The 21,732-nt window shown below is 50.5% G+C and overlaps 1 protein-coding gene across 1 annotated transcript in view; it reads left to right on the top strand.

The window, feature by feature from the left end:
• The window catches only part of LOC148525112 (cytosolic phospholipase A2 delta-like), a 111,035-nt gene that overhangs the window by 1,864 nt on the left and 87,439 nt on the right, over positions 1-21,732 (top strand). The window contains exon 2 of the mRNA XM_088471331.1: positions 20,047-20,116. Within this exon, the coding sequence (XP_088327457.1) occupies positions 20,047-20,116 (70 nt within the window). The remainder of the gene's footprint in view (positions 1-20,046; positions 20,117-21,732) is intronic.

Raw genomic sequence — 21,732 nt, 5'->3', positions numbered from 1 at the left:
AGCCCAGCACACAGCGTGTGCTGAGCTGCAGTTGGAGACTGCTCGAGGCTGCTGAGCAGCAGCCACAGCAGTCTCCTATGCCTGTGCGGGGGAGCGATCACACTGATCGCGCCTCCCCTGGCTTTGCGCCGGGCTGAGGGTGCTCAGAGCGCCCCACCTCCCTAGCGCGCAGCGCCGCTTTGCGGCGCTGCAAATCTTATTTTTTTTTCTCTGCAAGGGGGCGTGGCCACACCTCCCGCTGATGGTGGCTATATATAGAGGTACTGTGACAGCACACTGTGCTATACTTTGCTGATGGTGGCTATGTATAGAGGCACTGACAGCACGGTGCACTATACTCTGCTGATGGTGGCTATGTATAGGGGCACTGACAGCACACTGCACTATACTCTGCTGATGATGGCTATATATAGAGGCACTGTGACAGAACGCTGCGCTATACTCTGCTTATGGTGGCTATGTATAGAAGCACTGACAGCACGCTGCGCTATACTCTGCTGATGGCTATGTATAGGGGCACTGACAGCATGCTGCACTATACTCTGCTGATGGTGGCTATGTATAGGGGCTCTGACAGCACGCTGCGCTATACTCTGCTGATGGTGTGTATATATAGGGGCACTGACAGCATGCTGCACTATACTCTGCTGATGGTGGCTATGTATAGGGGCTCTGACAGAACGCTGCACTATACTCTGCTGATGGTGGCTATGTATAGAGGTACTGACAGCACGCTGTGCTATACTCTGCTGATGATGGCTATATATAGAGGCACTGTGACAGCACGCTGCGCTATACTCTGCTGATGGTGGCTATGTATAGGGACACTGTGACAGGATGCTGCACTATGCTCTGCTGATGGTGGCTATGTATAGGGGCACTGTGACAGCACGCTGCGCTATACTCTGCTGATGATGGCTATGTATAGAGGCACTGACAGCATGCTGCACTATACTCTGCTGATGGTGGCTATGTATAGGGCATACATGCCTACTCTCCCGATTTGGCCGGGAGCCTCCCGAAAATCGGGTGCAGCTCCCGGCCCCCCGGAAAAGTAGGCAGGCCTCCTGACTTTTCCAGTCCCCCCCGCAATGTAATGCTAAACCCCCGCTGCGGAGGGGCCGATGACGCGATTCGCGCTGAATCGCGTCATCATAACCCCACCCCCCGCATAGCAATGCCGGAAATATCAGCATTTTTTGTGGGGGGCGGAGCCTAAAAAAAATGACGCTACCACGTGGCTCCGCCCCCAGTCCCGCCCTAAATGCTGGTAAAGTGTCCGACCACGCCCTCTATACAGGCCCCGCCCCCCTGCTACACCGACCTGGCTGCTTCCTCCCGGAGGAAGCAGCCAGGATGTAGGCAAGAATGGTATAGGGGCACTGACATCACACTGCACTATACTCTGCTGATGGTGTGTATATATAGGGGCACTGACAGCATGCTGCACTATACTCTGCTGATGGTGGCTATGTATAGGGGCTCTGACAGAACGCTGCACTATACTCTGCTGATGGTGGCTATGTATAGAGGTACTGACAGCACGCTGCGCTATACTCTGCTGATGATGGCTATATATAGAGGCACTGTGACAGCACGCTGTGCTATACTCTGCTGATGGTGGCTATGTATAGGGACACTGTGACAGGATGCTGCGCTATGCTCTGCTGATGGTGGCTATGTATAGGGGCACTGTGACAGCACGCTGCGCTATACTCTGCTGATGATGGCTATGTATAGGGGCACTGACAGCACACTGCGCTATACTCTGCTGATGGTGACTATGTATAGGGGCACTGTGACAGCACGCTGTGCTATACTCTCCTGATGGTGGCTATGTATACGGGCACTGTGACAGCACGCTGCGCTATACTCTTCTGATGGCTATGTATAGGGGCACTGAGCACACTGCGCTATACTCTGCTGATGATGGCTATGTATAGGGACACTGTGACAGCTCGCTGCGCTATACTCTGCTGATGGTGGCTATGTATAGGGGCACTGACAGCACGCTGCGCTATACTATGCTGAGGATGGCTATGTATAGAGGCACTGACAGCACGGTGCGCTATACTCTGCTGATGGTGGCTATGTATACGGGCACTGTGACAGCACACTGCGCTATACTCTGCTGATGGTGGCTATGTATAGGGGCACTGACATCACACTGCACTATACTCTGCTGATGGCTATGTATAGGGGCACTGTGACAGCATGCTGCGCTATACTTTGCTGATGGCTATGTATAGAGGTACTGACAGCACGCTGCGCTATACTCTGCTGATGATGGCTATATATAGAGGCACTGTGACAGAACGCTGCGCTATACTCTGCTTATGGTGGCTATGTATAGAAGCACTGACAGCACGCTGCGCTATACTCTGCTGATGGCTATGTATAGGGGCACTGACAGCATGCTGCACTATACTCTGCTGATGGTGGCTATGTATAGGGGCTCTGACAGCACACTGCGCTATACTCTGCTGATGGTGTGTATATATAGGGGCACTGACAGCATGCTGCACTATACTCTGCTGATGGTGGCTATGTATAGGGGCTCTGACAGAACGCTGCACTATACTCTGCTGATGGTGGCTATGTATAGAGGTACTGACAGCACGCTGCGCTATACTCTGCTGATGATGGCTATATATAGAGGCACTGTGACAGCACGCTGCGCTATACTCTGCTGATGGTGGCTATGTATAGGGACACTGTGACAGGATGCTGCGCTATGCTCTGCTGATGGTGGCTATGTATAGGGGCACTGTGACAGCACGCTGCGCTATACTCTGCTGATGATGGCTATGTATAGAGGCACTGACAGCATGCTGCACTATACTCTGCTGATGGTGGCTATGTATAGGGCATACATGCCTACTCTCCCGATTTGGCCTGGAGCCTCCCGAAAATCGGGTGCAGCTCCCGGCCCCCCGGAAAAGTAGGCAGGCCTCCTGACTTTTCCAGTCCCCCCCGCAATGTAATGCTAAACCCCCGCTGCGGAGGGGCTGATGACGCGATTCGCGCTGAATCGCGTCATCATAACCCCACCCCCCGCATAGCAATGCCGGAAATATCGGCATTTTTTGTGGGGGGCGGAGCCTAACAATGACGCTACCACGTGGCTCCGCCCCCAGTCCCGCCCTAAATGCTGGTAAAGTGTCCGGCCACGCCCTCTATACAGGCCCCGCCCCCCTGCTACACCGACCTGGCTGCTTCCTCCCGGAGGAAGCAGCCAGCATGTAGGCAAGAATGGTATAGGGGCACTGACATCACACTGCACTATACTCTGCTGATGGTGGCTAGGTATACGGGCACTGTGACAGCACGCTGTGCTATACTCTTCTGATGGCTATGTATAGGGGCACTGACAGCACACTGCGCTATACTCTGCTGATGGTGACTATGTATAGGGGCACTGTGACAGCACGCTGTGCTATACTCTCCTGATGGTGGCTATGTATACGGGCACTGTGACAGCACGCTGCGCTATACTCTTCTGATGGCTATGTATAGGGGCACTGAGCACACTGCGCTATACTCTGCTGATGATGGCTATGTATAGGGACACTGTGACAGCACGCTGCGCTATACTCTGCTGATGGTGGCTATGTATAGGGGCACTGACAGCACGCTGCGCTATACTATGCTGAGGATGGCTATGTATAGAGGCACTGACAGCACGGTGCGCTATACTCTGCTGATGGTGGCTATGTATACGGGCACTGTGACAGCACACTGCGCTATACTCTGCTGATGGTGGCTACGTATAGGGGCACTGACATCACACTGCACTATACTCTGCTGATGGCTATGTATAGGGGCACTGTGACAGCATGCTGCGCTATACTTTGCTGATGGCTATGTATAGAGGTACTGACAGCACGCTGCGCTATACTCTGCTGATGATGGCTATATATAGAGGCACTGTGACAGAACGCTGCGCTATACTCTGCTTATGGTGGCTATGTATAGAAGCACTGACAGCACGCTGCGCTATACTCTGCTGATGGCTATGTATAGGGGCACTGACAGCATGCTGCACTATACTCTGCTGATGGTGGCTATGTATAGGGGCTCTGACAGCACACTGCGCTATACTCTGCTGATGGTGTGTATATATAGGGGCACTGACAGCATGCTGCACTATACTCTGCTGATGGTGGCTATGTATAGAGGTACTGACAGCACGCTGCGCTATACTCTGCTGATGATGGCTATATATAGAGGCACTGTGACAGCACGCTGCGCTATACTCTGCTGATGGTGGCTATGTATAGGGACACTGTGACAGGATGCTGCGCTATGCTCTGCTGATGGTGGCTATGTATAGGGGCACTGTGACAGCACGCTGCGCTATACTCTGCTGATGATGGCTATGTATAGAGGCACTGACAGCATGCTGCACTATACTCTGCTGATGGTGGCTATGTATAGGGCATACATGCCTACTCTCCCGATTTGGCCGGGAGCCTCCCGAAAATCGGGTGCAGCTCCCGGCCCCCCGGAAAAGTAGGCAGGCCTCCTGACTTTTCCAGTCCCCCCCGCAATGTAATGCTAAACCCCCGCTGCGGAGGGGCTGATGACGCGATTCGCGCTGAATCGCGTCATCATAACCCCACCCCCCGCATAGCAATGCCGGAAATATCGGCATTTTTTGTGGGGGGCGGAGCCTAAAAAATGACGCTACCACGTGGCTCCGCCCCCAGTCCCGCCCTAAATGCTGGTAAAGTGTCCGGCCACGCCCTCTATACAGGCCCCGCCCCCCTGCTACACCGACCTGGCTGCTTCCTCCCGGAGGAAGCAGCCAGGATGTAGGCAAGAATGGTATAGGGGCACTGACATCACACTGCACTATACTCTGCTGATGGTGGCTAGGTATACGGGCACTGTGACAGCACGCTGTGCTATACTCTTCTGATGGCTATGTATAGGGGCACTGACAGCACACTGCGCTATACTCTGCTGATGGTGACTATGTATAGGGGCACTGTGACAGCACGCTGTGCTATACTCTCCTGATGGTGGCTATGTATACGGGCACTGTGACAGCACGCTGCGCTATACTCTTCTGATGGCTATGTATAGGGGCACTGAGCACACTGCGCTATACTCTGCTGATGATGGCTATGTATAGGGACACTGTGACAGCACGCTGCGCTATACTCTGCTGATGGTGGCTATGTATAGGGGCACTGACAGCACGCTGCGCTATACTATGCTGAGGATGGCTATGTATAGAGGCACTGACAGCACGGTGCGCTATACTCTGCTGATGGTGGCTATGTATACGGGCACTGTGACAGCACACTGCGCTATACTCTGCTGATGGTGGCTACGTATAGGGGCACTGACATCACACTGCACTATACTCTGCTGATGGCTATGTATAGGGGCACTGTGACAGCATGCTGCGCTATACTTTGCTGATGGCTATGTATAGAGGTACTGACAGCACGCTGCGCTATACTCTGCTGATGATGGCTATATATAGAGGCACTGTGACAGAACGCTGCGCTATACTCTGCTTATGGTGGCTATGTATAGAAGCACTGACAGCACGCTGCGCTATACTCTGCTGATGGCTATGTATAGGGGCACTGACAGCATGCTGCACTATACTCTGCTGATGGTGGCTATGTATAGGGGCTCTGACAGCACACTGCGCTATACTCTGCTGATGGTGTGTATATATAGGGGCACTGACAGCATGCTGCACTATACTCTGCTGATGGTGGCTATGTATAGAGGTACTGACAGCACGCTGCGCTATACTCTGCTGATGATGGCTATATATAGAGGCACTGTGACAGCACGCTGCGCTATACTCTGCTGATGGTGGCTATGTATAGGGACACTGTGACAGGATGCTGCGCTATGCTCTGCTGATGGTGGCTATGTATAGGGGCACTGTGACAGCACGCTGCGCTATACTCTGCTGATGATGGCTATGTATAGAGGCACTGACAGCATGCTGCACTATACTCTGCTGATGGTGGCTATGTATAGGGCATACATGCCTACTCTCCCGATTTGGCCGGGAGCCTCCCGAAAATCGGGTGCAGCTCCCGGCCCCCCGGAAAAGTAGGCAGGCCTCCTGACTTTTCCAGTCCCCCCCGCAATGTAATGCTAAACCCCCGCTGCGGAGGGGCTGATGACGCGATTCGCGCTGAATCGCGTCATCATAACCCCACCCCCCGCATAGCAATGCCGGAAATATCGGCATTTTTTGTGGGGGGCGGAGCCTAAAAAATGATGCTACCACGTGGCTCCGCCCCCAGTCCCGCCCTAAATGCTGGTAAAGTGTCCGACCACGCCCTCTATACAGGCCCCGCCCCCCTGCTACACCGACCTGGCTGCTTCCTCCCGGAGGAAGCAGCCAGGATGTAGGCAAGTATGGTATAGGGGCACTGACATCACACTGCACTATACTCTGCTGATGGTGGCTAGGTATACGGGCACTGTGACAGCACGCTGTGCTATACTCTGCTGATGGTGACTATGTATAGGGGCACTGTGACAGCACGCTGTGCTATACTCTCCTGATGGTGGCTATGTATACGGGCACTGTGACAGCACGCTGCGCTATACTCTTCTGATGGCTATGTATAGGGGCACTGAGCACACTGCGCTATACTCTGCTGATGATGGCTATGTATAGGGACACTGTGACAGCACGCTGCGCTATACTCTGCTGATGGTGGCTATGTATAGGGGCACTGACAGCACGCTGCGCTATACTATGCTGAGGATGGCTATGTATAGAGGCACTGACAGCACGGTGCGCTATACTCTGCTGATGGTGGCTATGTATACGGGCACTGTGACAGCACACTGCGCTATACTCTGCTGATGGTGGCTATGTATAGAGGCACTGACATCACACTGCACTATACTCTGCTGATGGCTATGTATAGGGGCACTGTGACAGCATGCTGCGCTATACTTTGCTGATGGCTATGTATAGAGGTACTGACAGCACGCTGCGCTATACTCTGCTGATGATGGCTATATATAGAGGCACTGTGACAGAACGCTGCGCTATACTCTGCTGATGGTGGCTATGTATAGGGGCACTGACAGCACACTGCACTATACTCTGCTGATGGTGGCTATGTATAGGGGCACTGACAGCACACTGCGCTATACTCTGCTGATGGTGTGTATATATAGGGGCACTGACAGCATGCTGCACTATACTCTGCTGATGGTGGCTATGTATAGAGGTACTGACAGCACGCTGCGCTATACTCTGCTGATGGTGGCTATGTATAGGGGCACTGTGACAGCACACTGTGCTATACTTTGCTGATGATGGCTATGTATAGAGGCACTGACAGCACGGTGCACTATACTCTGCTGATGGTGGCTATGTATAGGGGCACTGACATCACACTGCACTATACTCTGCTGATGGCTATGTATAGGGGCACTGTGACAGCATGCTGCGCTATACTTTGCTGATGGCTATGTATAGAGGTACTGACAGCACGCTGCGCTATACTCTGCTGATGGTGGCTATATATAGAGGCACTGTGACAGAACGCTGCGCTATACTCTGCTGATGGTGGCTATGTATAGAAGCACTGACAGCACGCTGCGCTATACTCTGCTGATGGCTATGTATAGGGGCACTGACAGCATGCTGCACTATACTCTGCTGATGGTGGCTATGTATAGGGGCACTGACGGCACGCTGTGCTATACTCTGCTGATGGTGGCTATGTTTGCGGGCACTGTGACAGCACGTTGCGCTATACTCTTCTGATGGCTATGTATAGTGGCACTGAGCACACTGCGCTATACTCTGCTGATGATGGCTATGTATAGAGGCACTGTGACAGCACGCTGCACTATACTCTGCTGATGATGGCTATGTATAGAGGCACTGTGACAGCATGCTGCGCTATTCTCTGCTGATGGTGGCTATGTATAGGGGCACTGACAGCACGCTGCGCTATACTCTGCTGATGATGGCTATGTATAGGGGCACTGTGACAGCACGCTGCGCTATACTCTGCTGATGATGGCTATGTATAGAGGCACTCACAGCACGGTGCACTATACTCTGCTGATGGTGGCTATGTATAGGGACACTGTGACAGAACACTGCGCTATACTCTGCTGATGGTGGCTATGTATAGGGGCACTGACAGCACGCTGTGCTATACTCTGCTGATGGTGGCTATGTATAGGGGCACTGACAGCACGGTGCACTATACTCTGCTGATGGTGGCTATGTATAGGGGCACTGACAGCACACTGCGCTATACTTTGCTGATGGTGGCTATGTATAGAGGCACTGACAGCACGGTGCACTATACTCTGCTGATGGTGGCTATGTATAGGGGCACTGACAGCATGCTGCGCTATACTATGCTGATGGTGGCTATGTATAGGGGCACTGACAGCACACTGCACTATACTCTGCTGATGGTGGCTATGTATAGGGGCACTGACAGCATGGTGCGCTATACTCTGCTGATGATAGCTATGTATAGAGGCACTGACAGCATGCTGCACTATACTCTGCTGATGGTGGCTATGTATAGGGGCACTGACAGCACGCTGCGCTATACTCTGCTGATGATGGCTATGTATAGAGGCACTGACAGCACGGTGCGCTATACTCTGCTGACGGTGGCTATGTATAGGGGCACTGTGACAGCACGCTGCGCTATACTCTGCTGATGGTGGCTATGTATGGGGGCACTGACAGCATGATGCACTATACTCTGCTTATGGTGGCTATGTATAGGAGCACTGTGACAGCACGCTGCGCTATACTCTGCTGATGGTGGCTATGTATAGGGCCACTGATAGCACGCTGCGCTATACTCTGATGATGATGGCTATATATAGAGGCACTGTGACAGCACGCTGCGCTATACTATGCTAATGGTGGCTATACATAGAAGCACTGACAGCACGCTGCGCTATACTCTGCTGATGGCTTTGTATAGGGGCATTGACATCACACTGCACTATACTCTGCTGATGGTGGCTATGTATAGGGGGACTGACAGCACACTGCGCTATACTCTGCTGATGGTGTGTATATATAGGGGCACTGACAGCACGCTGCACTATACTCTGCTGATGGTGGCTATGTATAAGGGCACTGACAGCACACTGCACTATACTCTGCTTATGATGGCTATGTATAGGGGCATTGACATCACACTGCACTAAACTCTGGTGATGGTGGCTATGTATAGGGGGACTGACAGCACACTGCGCTATACTCTGCTGATGGTGTGTATATATAGGGGCACTGACAGCACGCTGCACTATACTCTGCTGATGGTGGCTATGTATAAGGGCACTGACAGCACACTGCACTATACTCTGCTTATGATGGCTATGTATAGGGGCATTGACATCACACTGCACTAAACTCTGGTGATGGTGGCTATGTATAGGGGGACTGACAGCACACTGCGCTATACTCTGCTGATGGTGTGTATATATAGGGGCACTGACAGCACGCTGCACTATACTCTGCTGATGGTGGCTATGTATAGGGGCACTGACAGCACACTGCGCTATACTCTGCTGATGATTATGTATAGAGGCACTGACAGCACGCTGCGCTATACTCTGCTGATTGTGGCTGTGTATAGGGGCACTGTAACAGCACGCTGCGCTATACTCTTCTGATGGCTATGTATAGGGGCATTGACAGCACGCTGCACTATACTCTTCTGATGATGGCTATGTATATAGAGACACTGACAGCATGCTGCACTATACTCTGCTGATGGTGGCTATGTATAGGGGCATGGTGACAGCACGCTGCGTTATACTTTGCTGATGGCTATGTATAGGGGCACTGACAGCACACTGTGCTATACTGTGCTGATGGTTGCTATGTATAGGGGCACTGACAGCACACTGCACTATACTATGCTGATGATGGCTATATATAGAGGCACTGTGACAGCACGCTGCGCTATACTATGCTAATGGTGGCTATATATAGAAGCACTGACAGCACGCGGCGCTTTACTCTGCTGATGGTGGCTATGTATAGGTGCACTGACAGCACACTGCGCTATACTCTGCTGATGATGGCTATGTATAGGGGCACTGAGCACGCTGATGTATGCTGCGCTATACTCTGCTGATTAAGTGGCTATGTAAGTGGGCACTGACCGCACGCTGATGCAGTGGCGGGCTGGGCCGGAGGGCAGGATGCCATGTAGCTCCCGGGCCACAGCGTCATGCGGGCCGCTGGCAGTCTGTGTCACTGTGACACAGACTGCACCGCTTGTGTAGCGCTGGCTGGACGGAGTTCGGTCAGCGCTACACAAGTGACAAACACACAGCCGCCGGCCCTGGCAGCTGTGTGTTTGTTTTGATCAGCAGCCAATGAGAGTCTGTCAGACTCTCATTTGCTGCTGCTGCGCCCACTGCGGGAGCCGCTCCATCTTCCGGCTCCCGCAGTGGGCAATGGGAGAGGCGTCATGACGTCATATGATGTCTCTCCCATAATGCAGAGCGGCCCGGCCCGGGAAGCACAGACGGAGGAGCGGATGGCGACGGCGGGAGCGGGGATTCAGGTAAGTGGTTTTTTTTTTTTACTACGTGTGTCTACTGGGGGGGAGGCTGGTACTACAAGGGGGAGACCACTACTGGGGGCACCACAAGGGGGGAACCACTACTGGAGGCACTGCAAAGGGGGGACTACTACTAATGGGGGCAATACAAGGGGGTGACTACTACTACTGGGGGCACTACAAGGGGGGGGACTACAAGGGGGAGATCACTGCTGGGGGTACTACAAGGGGGGGGACTACTGGTGGCACTACAAAGGGGGAACCACTACTGGACTTGGGCACTACAAGAGGGAGGGACGACTACTGGGGGCACTACTAGGGGGAGATCACTGCAGGGGGTACTACAATGGGGGGGGACTACTGGTGGCACTACAAAGGGGGAACCACTACTGGACTGGGGTCACTACAAGAGGGAGGGACTACTACTGGGGGCACTACAAGGGGGAGATCACTGCTGGGGGTACTACAAGGGGGAGATCACTACTAGGGGCACTACAGGGGGGGGCACTACAAGGGGGGACCACTACTGGGGATTATAACTGGGGGCACTTCAAGGGGGGGACTACAACTGGGGGGACTACTACTGGGGGCACTACAAGGGGGGGGCTACTATTACAAGGGAGGACTACTACTACTAGGGGCACTACAAGGGGAGGGGACAACTACTAGGGGCACTGCATAGGGGGGAGGGGACTACTACTAGGGGCATTGCATAGGGGGGAGGGGACTACTACTAGGGGCACTGCATAGGGGGGAGGGGACTACCACTGGGGGCACTGCATCGAGGGACCACTACTGGGGGCTCTATAAAAAGGGCAATACTGGGGGTACTGCATAGGGGAGACTACAACTGGGGCCACTATTTAAGGGGCACTGCATGTGGTGTGGACTGCTACTGGGGACACTATATAAGGAGCACTGCATAGGGGGTACCATTAATGGAGGCACTATATAAGGGGCTTGCATAGGGGGATCACTACTGGAGGCCTGCATAAGGGGGTCCTCTCCTGGGGCACAGGGGGGCACTGCATATGGGCACCACGACGGGGCTGTTCCTAATCTTTACTTTTACTTTACATTAAACCCATATGGACCCGCCTCCTCCCTGGAACACCTGAGGGGGGTGCCATAGCACGCACGTTCTTCGGGCACCCTGGCTACACGCTACCCCTCTGCCAGGGCCACCTGCATGCATTTGCCCTCCAGGCTAAAAGTTGCCAGCCAGCCCTTGCGCTAATGTACGCTGCGCTATGCTCTGCTGATTAATGTGGTTGTGTCCAAAGACTCCGGACTTACAAGTGGCTGTGTGTACAAAAAAAATGTTTAAATAAAAAGTGAAAAAAATGTTTTGGTCCTGTACTCCACCTGTATACATTACAAGCACCATGACTCCTTGGGCCATACCCCACTGTGTATACAAGCACCATGACTGCTTGAGCCATACCCCACTGTGTATACAAGCACCGAAGCCATCTTGCACTACCTTTAATTCCTGCCACTGCTATGTGTCATAGATGTGCTTTAAAAAACTGTGGTGTCTGTGCCGCTGCTCTGTAGCTTAGTAACCAGCCAGCTCACTGCAGCCTTTGGCCAATAATGGTGAAAACAATATTGTGAGCTGTGAGGTGGTCTAAAATGACTGGAAATTAATGTTATTAAGGTTAATAATACTCTAGGAACAAAAAGAAAAGCCCAATTTATGTGATTATAGCTTTTTATGCCAATTTTTGTAACAAATCCAAAGCCAAATCCAAAGCCAGTCACCGCAGTTTGGCAAATCCAAATCCAAACGACGAATTAGAACCAAATCCATATCCCTAATTGATAATTGTATGTACTGTCATGCTGTCTCAGCACATTATCTAGTCAAAGCAAGAGAAAGAAACACAGATTTACTTGTAGCACCAGCTAGAAATTGTGGCCACATTCCATTATGCCAAATACTTCAGTGCAACTTCAAACTGGCCTCTAGCTGCACCACGAGTGGGCATAAACCAAACCTCCAACACAAACTAATGGATCATGGAAATGTGATGGGGACTGCTGTAAATTTGGATGAACATGGAATTGTTTTTGGTCTGGCTGGAACATTGTAATGGCTGATAACTGCATTAAAAAAATCAAACTGACAACTGTTCAATATGGCATTTTCCAGAACAGCCGGTGTGTCTGAGAATAAAAGTGGGCTGACTGTTATCTGCTCGTCGTTCAGCCCTGCCAGTCTTTTAATTGTTTTTCATCAGTCCCCCCAATAATGTACTCAGCCTGTGGTGGCACTTGTAGATAGAAGAATCCTTCACTACTGAGTCAATGGGTTATCTAGTTCATCATTAAGATGAGCAGAATGTTCCTGGTCTTTGCTATTGCAGACAAATGTGGGTTGGTGTATACTGAATGCCAAGGTTCCGTCGTAGACTCGGTTCAGCCTTGTGCTTAAGCAGGTGTGTGTTCATCAGCCAAAAGGGTACTTTTTACTCTGCCAGGGTTTCGTTTTAGACTCGGTCCAGCCTTGTGCATATGCAGGTGTGTGGTCATCAACCAAAAGGGAACATTGTACTCTGCCAGGGTTCTATTATTGATTCGGTCCAGCCTTCTGTCTAAGCAGGTGTGCGGTCATCATCTGAAAGGGACCATTGAGCTCTGCTAAGGTTCTCTTATAGACTGGGTCCAGCCTCGTGTCTAAGCAGGTGTGTGGTCATCAGCTGAAAGGGACCATTGAGCTCTGCTAAGGTTCTATTATAGACTGGGTCCAGCCTCGTGTCTAAGCAGGTGTGCGGTCATCAGCTGAAAGGGACCATTGAGCTCTGCTAAGGTTCTATTATAGACTGGGTCCAGCCTCGTGCGTTTTCAGGTGTGTGGTAATCAGCTGTAAGGGGACATTGTTAACTGTGCACTGAATGACTGTTTTGTTGACAATTTAGCTTCTATGATGCTTGTTACATGTAAAGACATAATAACAGTTTGTGACTAGCTTAACTCTTAGGGGCTGATTCTGAGCTGCATGCTGCTGCGACCGCTTTAACGTATTTTGCCGTAGTCATGTCTATATGCTAATGCTAGTATCAGCCCTTCCCCTGGTGTACAGCCACGTGTCTGACTGTACAAGGGGTAAGACACCTACTTCGAGCATCTTTAGATGACACCATCAGTCACCACTGAAACATGCACCAGCCCCATTCTAGGTGCAGATTCTCCCTCCGAGTATGGTCACCAATGTGAGCGATTAAGCATCTCAATGTGATGATTAAGCATCTGTGTATGCAACCAGGGCCATAACTAGGGGTGTGCAGAGCTCTGTGGTGTCACTGCCGCTCACGCACGGCCCCTGCATCTGGCTGGCCAGAATCTCTGCAGCAGTGCTGCCTAGAGAGTCCTTAGGACACTTTAGATGTGCACACCGCTACCCTTACAGCTTTAATTCCTGCCGTTTGTGGCCTCATCCCCTCTGTAAGATGTCACTTGGAAGGGGGTTTCATCTTTGTGCAGTCGTGCTTGAGTTAAGGTGCGTACACACGGAACGATATCTTTCAATGATATGAACGATAACGATATCGTTCAACAATATATCGTTCATATTGTTCCATGTGTATGCAATGAACGACCAACGATGCGTGCTCCCGCTGGACGATAATGATATCGTTCATCGGGCATGCATGCAGGCCAATCTGGACAATATCGTTCATTTTCCATAGGGGTTTGTGATCGTTCATCGATGGTGATATCTTTGATGTGTGGTATATTATTATTATTATTAATATCATTCATCCAGCACACCAGGAATTTCAAGGAAGATCGTTCAGCGATATCGTTCGCTGAACAGATCGTCCCGTGTGTACCCAGCATTAGACATGTGACATAATAAACTGCTCTCTGCTCATCCTTCAGGTATATAAACAATGAATGTGAGGATCTATTATACTATTATTTATTCACTCATACATGTGCATCACTTTGAAGTATGCATCTGCCCTTTAATGTTTTAAAAGCCCAAAAGTAGTGTATGTATGAATCATTGCTCCATTACCACAATAAACTTAGATTACTGCTGTGTTGGTTGAAATATATACAGTAGTAATTATAAATTGCTAATTGTGCTTCTCAAATAAAGCCATCCTGTGGCATTAGGAGATCAAGACATACCTCCCAACTGCCCTGATTTTGGCAGAACAGTCATGTTTCACCCACAAGCGGGCAGACAGGTGAAGACTTTGGGCGGATCAGTGTGGCGTTTGGGCAGATTGGGGCTTACTTTGTCCCAATTGCTTACGTGCAGAAATGTTGGCAGGTACAGTCAGGGGCGTCTTTATAATGCGTGCAGGGTGTGTGGTGCACACGGGCCCCTGGGTTCAAGGGGATCCACACCGCACACTCTGCACCCATAGTCAATTCTACTTACCTTTCCGCAGATTCCGGTGCGCAAAAAAAATCACTGGGAAAATGGCGCCCATTTCCCCGGTGACTCTCGCATGCACAGAAAAGATGTCCCCGGGAAAAAGGCGCTGGCACCATTTTCCCAGAGACCCGCGCATGCGCAGTAGATTCTGGCATGAAGACAGAATCTACTGCGCTCAGTGCGCTGACAGAGAAGGGGGGCCCATACAGAGGCTGTACTCGTGCCCCCTCCTCTCTTAAAATGCCCCTGGGTACAGTGTATATAAAAGAAACCTATTTTCAGAATTTGACATTCATTGGTACATGTCGTATGATGATATACATCAGGGGTATACAGCAACACCAGGGCCGCATGTTATATACCCCTTAATGTATAGGCTTTAGTGAATACTAGGATATTTTGGGAAGCACTTACTGAGATAAGGTCTTACTTCTGTGCATGTGCCACAAACTACATGGATAGTGTATGGGTGTAACTAACCATAGATAGGAAATTCCCAATGTATACCTTTCTCTTACCTATGTCAGTGACTCCCTGGCATTTATTACAGCATCTAATATGGGAAGTACCAGATTTTACAGCCACTCTGCTGGATATATCTGCTATTTACTTTCACTATGAAAATCACAATTCTGTGTATATAGAAAATCAATAATACATTTACACTACTTATACCCAACTCCAGTCCTCAGGGACCCCCTAACAGCAGGGGCGTTTCTAGAGAGGAGGGGGCCTGTGTGCAGTCTCCGTCACGGGCTCCCTTCCCTCCGTCCGGTGGCCAGCAGCGCACTGAGCGGTGTGTGGCTAGCGGCGCACTTATAGACTCTGGGCACTTGAGTGTACCCAGAGTCTATAGCACATGCGCAGGTCACCGGAAAAATGGCCACGGTGGCCATTTTCCCTGTACTGCACATGCGCAAACGACGGGAATATGGCTGCGGCGGCCATTTTCCAGCCGTTTTTTACAGCGCAGACACCGGCCCCGACGTGGGACTCTGGAGAGGTAAGTATAATATGGGTGCAGTGCGGGCCCCCCCTGGACGCAGGGGCCCGTGTGCCCCGCACACCCTGCACCCATTGGAAATACGCCCCTGCCTAGCAGTGCATGTTTTGGAGGTCTCCTAGGTGGTGTACATTGACTTGTAGGGGTCAATCCTATTAGTTGCGAATTGCGAGATGCAAGGTGGAAGTTGCGATTTTCACTTCGAATTCGCATAGCGAATTCATTTTGCGATCCAATTAACAATTCGCACTGATCAGTGAGACTGAATTTACAACTTTCCACTCGCACCTCCCTGAGGGTGAGGAGGGTGAGAGATGGAAAGGAAAATCTCTATTTTAAGGTTAAAATGTGGGGACACTGTGCTGAACCCCTTGGACACCCCCCCCCCAATGACCAATTAGGCAATTAGAAGTGTCATTTTTTGAGGTAAAAAAATTTCCTCAAATTACCCCAAAATCTACTTTTTCGTTAGTTTGGGCACCCCAAATTTAATTACAATAATTTTTAATTGAAAAATAATTGTTTTTATAATTTTTTTTTTAATTTTTCAAGGTGCACTCAAAGTACCCCAAAAATCACCTTTTCCGACTTTTTTTTTGCATTTTTCGTTTAATTCGTTTAATATTAAACGAAATTCTTTTTTAAAAAAAGCACAACTCAGCCATTTGACACCGTTTCAAAACCTACAGTAACTTCCTAATGGCCACAAACAGCCGTCTATACGGTCCTGCTACCGAAATTAGCCATTTTGGGGGGTCGAGGATGGTCTCCCCATATTTTCATGCATTTCTCGCAAATCTCATTTGGCAGTCAATTCACACCCCTCCGCTGCGAGTAGTGCGAATAGGTATTATTAATTGGATTAGAGAATTGTCGGGAGCGCGCTTCATTGGGAAGTGTGCGAGTTTGAAGAAACAAACTTCCTACTTGCAATTCGCACCTAATTGGATTGAGCCCATAGTAGTAGTGATAATAATAATAATAATAAGAATAATAATAATATTGCCTGTTATACTGCAGTACTATTTCCTATGGAGTCCACACTCTACAAATAGTTCAGATTTTTCCTCTTACATAATATCAAACAGAAACCCACAGTCATATAAATTATTCATAGAATGGATATAACTATGACTTGAGAAGGAGAAGCTTCTGATTACATGAGCCAGGGCTTGCATGTGGGGCCTGGGCCACCCCCTTTGCCCACTCTTTGGCAACAGGATCTATCAGAAGTCTCAGACCCTGGCAGCACATGACCAGTTCTGGTAAGCCCAGCACACACCATTCTCATTTATATTTCTGGTAGCTACTGTATAACCTATATAGTCAGGACAAGGAAATCTGTCTGGCTCCGACTGTTCAGTACAGGAGTACTCCAGCCTCCAATAACATATCACCAAACCCCACCTCCCTCCATAGAAAGTCCTTCACCTTAACCCACAAGGAGGAGGAGGGGGTCCGATCCGCGGCCTAGTGTTGAGACTTGCTCGGTGGCACGTGACGTGAGACCATATTTTTGGCGGGCATCTGAGTTCCCATTCATATAAAAATAGCACTGCCTACACTAGTTCCCGTATCCTTCAGAATCCAATTCAAACTACTTTCCCCTCACCTGAAAACAAAAGCCCTTAAACACAACCCTCCATTATACAGGGAGTTCGGAAAGTCCCTCCACAGTGAATGTGTGCTAAGTGTGTGACAGTCCAAAATTCAAATAGGGGAGCCAAACCAACTGCCAGTGAGTGCCTGCAGGGACTTTCCGAATTCCCTGTACAACTCATCTTTTTATGTTGAAATATTCTTCCTAATGCCCCCATAGATCTACATCTGATCAAAGTATCTGATAACCACCTCTCACTCCCACCTAGAAGATTTGTCCCTGCTGCTATATACCTACTGTATGTAATTCTCTCCCACGCCTTCATATCTTTAAATGTTCTGTGAGAACTCACCTCTTTATTAGAGCATCCAATCTCCACTGGTACAAACGCACTGCTGTCCCAATCTCCCCTCTCAGCCACACTCACTGCTCGTGTCTCAATGTTTCCTTTTCCCACTATATCACTATTATCACTATTTTTATCCCTTATTTATAAAATGCTAAAATATTTCCCAACGCTGTACATTGCGGGGATTGTGATGCCTCCCTACCCTTTGCCTGAATTTATTTTGTCTTCCGTGTATGCAGGGGTTAAAGCAGGCCGGAACAGGGCGGAACTGTGTTCCGTCAATTCCATTTGAAGGCGGAACAAGTTCTGCCTCTTCTAGCCCACCTTATCCGGCCAGTCGCTCTGTGCCACAGGGAGGCTCCATTTGCAGGGCGTCCCACTGAGATTTTGTTACAAGATGGTGCCCGGCTCCTTCCCCACAGCGGAGGCTGGAGTTCACTCCTGAGCTCCGTCTTCAGGCTCCCGCAGTGGGCACTATGAGAGACGTCATGATGTCTCTCCCATAGTTTCGAGGAGCGGTCGGACCGGACAGCAGCGGACGCAAGAACGGGGCTTAAGGTAAGTATTGTTTTTGTTTTTTGAATTGTATTTTTTTTGTGTAAAGGCCACTACTACTGGGGGCACTACTAATGGGTGCATTACTACAGGGTGCATTACTACTAGGGGCACTACTGCAGGGGGCATTACTACTGGGGGCACTACTACTGAGGGCATTACTACTGGGGGCATTACATAAGGGGCTCCACTACTCTGGGCACTGCATAAGGTGCACCACTACTGGGGGCACTACATAAGGGTCACCACTACTGGGAGCACTGCATAAGGGGCACCATTACAGTTGGCATTTTATAAGGGGCACTACTGCTGTGGGCATTATGTGTAAGGGGCACTAATGCTGCGGGCACTGTATAAGGGGCACTAATGCTGTGGGCACTGTATAAGGGGCGCTAATACTGTGGGCATTATGTGTATTAGGGGCACTACTACTGTGGGGATTGTGTATAAAGGGGCACTAATGTGGGCATTGTGTAAAAGGGGCACAACTGTGTGTTATAACATGAATAAGGGACACTACTATGGGGTGTAATGTGAATCAGGGGTACTATGTGCAGTTTAATGTGAATAAGATTGTGCTACTGTGTGGCGTAATTTGAATTGAGGATACCATTGTGTAACCACGCCCCTTTCTTTTGAGACCACACCTCTTTTTTTGCAGCGCGCGCATTCCCTTTATTTAAAATGCGCCGAACACGGGGGGGCGGGGGGGAGTTCCACCGCCTCTCTAGGATCACTTCAAGAACTGTGTGTATGGTCCTGATTCAGAGACAGATGCTGTAGCTCAGCCGCTACGTCTTTATACGCAGCGGCTGTGCTACACTATGCAAAAGCAACAGGAAGCGTCTTAACAAATAAAACGCCCACTGCCAGCTTCTCTGATCCTATGCTGTGTCTGAAGACACCGCTATTGCATCAACTGTGTAAACATCAATCATCTGAGTTACTCAGGATCACTGTGTATTTCATGCTGCTGGGTTCAGTGAACTGCGTACAAGGACGCAGCCAATGGCCTTGGCTCCCCAGAAAACGGGGACGACACGTCCTTTCTGGGCTGTTGGCCGCCACAGCTTCCCTGCCCCCAAACGGCTGCGGCATGTCAATCATACTGCGGCTTAGGGGGCACTGTGACCGTCATCGCAGGCACAGATTTGCACATGCGCAGTACATGTCCTATTGCCAAACATGGGGTTTGTGTATAACTATGAATCAGGCTCTATGTCCCTGCTTTCCCCACTGTTCAGCACTACAAAGCACCAAAAATAATAATAATAAGATTGTCTGAAGAAGTGAGTTTTGAGAGACTGTCCGCCCACTACCCCCGTCCTCCCCTAAAAGGAACCCCATAATACCAAAGTGAACTGGAATCACTTTCCAACAGTCCTGGTAATTGGAACAGCAAGATGTATTAAGAAATCATTGTATTTATGGTTTGGTAACACCATTTTAGTTTAGCTGCTCTGATATTTTGTGCAGTGGGATTATTGTGTTTATCGTATTAAAACATCAGTTTCTGCATATAGTTACCAGCAACAGCCCATTAACTTGCAATAAAATAAATCTTGTTCTTTGCTCTTTGACTTATAGGAAGAGGCATCAAACTATGAACTAACAGTGAGGATCATAAAGGCTCAGAATATCCATGGGACAGACATTGGTAAATAATTTTATATTCTTACAGCAGAATTGTGTCTAGCTTGGAATTGTGTTCTGTTCCCGAAACTCATATGGGTAAATTTACTAAAGTGAGAGTTTTTAGAAGTGAGTTTTAGAAGAGATGTTGCCCACATATAACTCACGGGACTTTCAATAAATGATTCTGGACACAGCAGTGTAGTTCAACATTTCAGTCAGCGAAGACTTTTATCAAGTATGGTATGCAACCATACTTGGATATATATATATATATATATATATATACATACACACACAGGGGCGGATTGGGCCGCCGGGACACCGGGCCATTTCCCGCTGGGCCGGTCCCTATGTTCCCTGTAGTGGCTGGTGGCCCTCCTTTACTCACCCCTCCTGCCGGCTGCCACGATCGGAGCTCAGCTCAGCTCCGATCGGGCAAAAATAGTACACTTTAAATAAAAAAAAATGGCCGTCGGGGGAGCTACTGCGCATGCCCAGCAGCTGCAGCTCCTCCCATAAGCCTTTGCGGAGCCAGTCAGTCACCACTGATGGCTCCGCCTCCAGCCCGACCGAAGGCCCGCCTCCAGGACATCTCCATTTGCACTGCAGTGTGGTGTGACTGATCTGCAAGCAGCCATCCCAGCAGCGCAGCCTAGACAGAAAGTAGGTAATCAAAATATACTGTATATGTTGAAATAATACCCAGCTCTCTCCCCCTATCCCACACAGCTCCAAAAACAACCCACCCCAATCGCGGCACCCCCTCCCCCCACACACACACAGGTCTTCTTTCCTGCTCCTCATAGCTCCAGACACTTCCCCTACCCCCAAAAGCGGCACCCCCTCCCCCCCCACACAGGACCTCTTACCTGCTCCTCACCTCATTGATACAGACACTTCCCCCCCCCCAATCGCGGCACCCCCGACCCCCCCCTTCCCCACACACAGGTCTCCTTTCCTGCTCCTCATTGCTCCAGACACTTCCCCTACCCCCAATAGCGGCACCCCCTCCCCCACACACACAGGACCTCTTACCTGCTCCTCACCTCATTGCTCCAGACACTTCCCCCTCCCAATCGCGGCACCCCCGACCCCCCCCCTCCACCACACACAGGTCTCCTTTCCTGCTCCTCATAGCTCCAGACACTTCCCCTACCCCCAATAGCGGCACCCCCGACCCCCCCCCCTCCCCCACACACACAGGACCTCTTCCCTGCTCCTCACCTCAGCTCCAGACACTTCCCCCCCCCCAATCGCGGCACCCCCGACCCCCCCTCCCCTACACACACAGGACCTCTTACATGCTCCTCACCTCATTGCTCCAGACACTTCCCCCCCCAACCCCCCTCTCCCCCACACACAGGACCTCTTACCTGCTCCTCACCTCAGCTCCAGACACTTCCCCTATCCCCAATAGCGCCCCTCCCCCTCCCCCACACACACAGGACCTCTTACCTGCTCCTCACCTCATTGCTCCAGACACTTCCCCCCCCAATCGCGGCACCCCGACCCCCCCCCCTCCCCCACACACAGGACCTCTTACCTGCTCCTCACCTCATAGCTCCAGACACTAACCCCCCCCCAATCGCGGCACCCCCGAGCCCCCCCCCCTCCCCCACACACACAGGACCTCTTACC

Source organism: Taudactylus pleione, unplaced genomic scaffold (assembly GCF_031769625.1).
Source record: "Taudactylus pleione unplaced genomic scaffold, aTauple2 ptg000113l, whole genome shotgun sequence".
NCBI lineage: Eukaryota > Metazoa > Chordata > Amphibia > Anura > Myobatrachidae > Taudactylus > Taudactylus pleione.
This window is presented reverse-complemented; position numbering and strand designations above follow the sequence as displayed.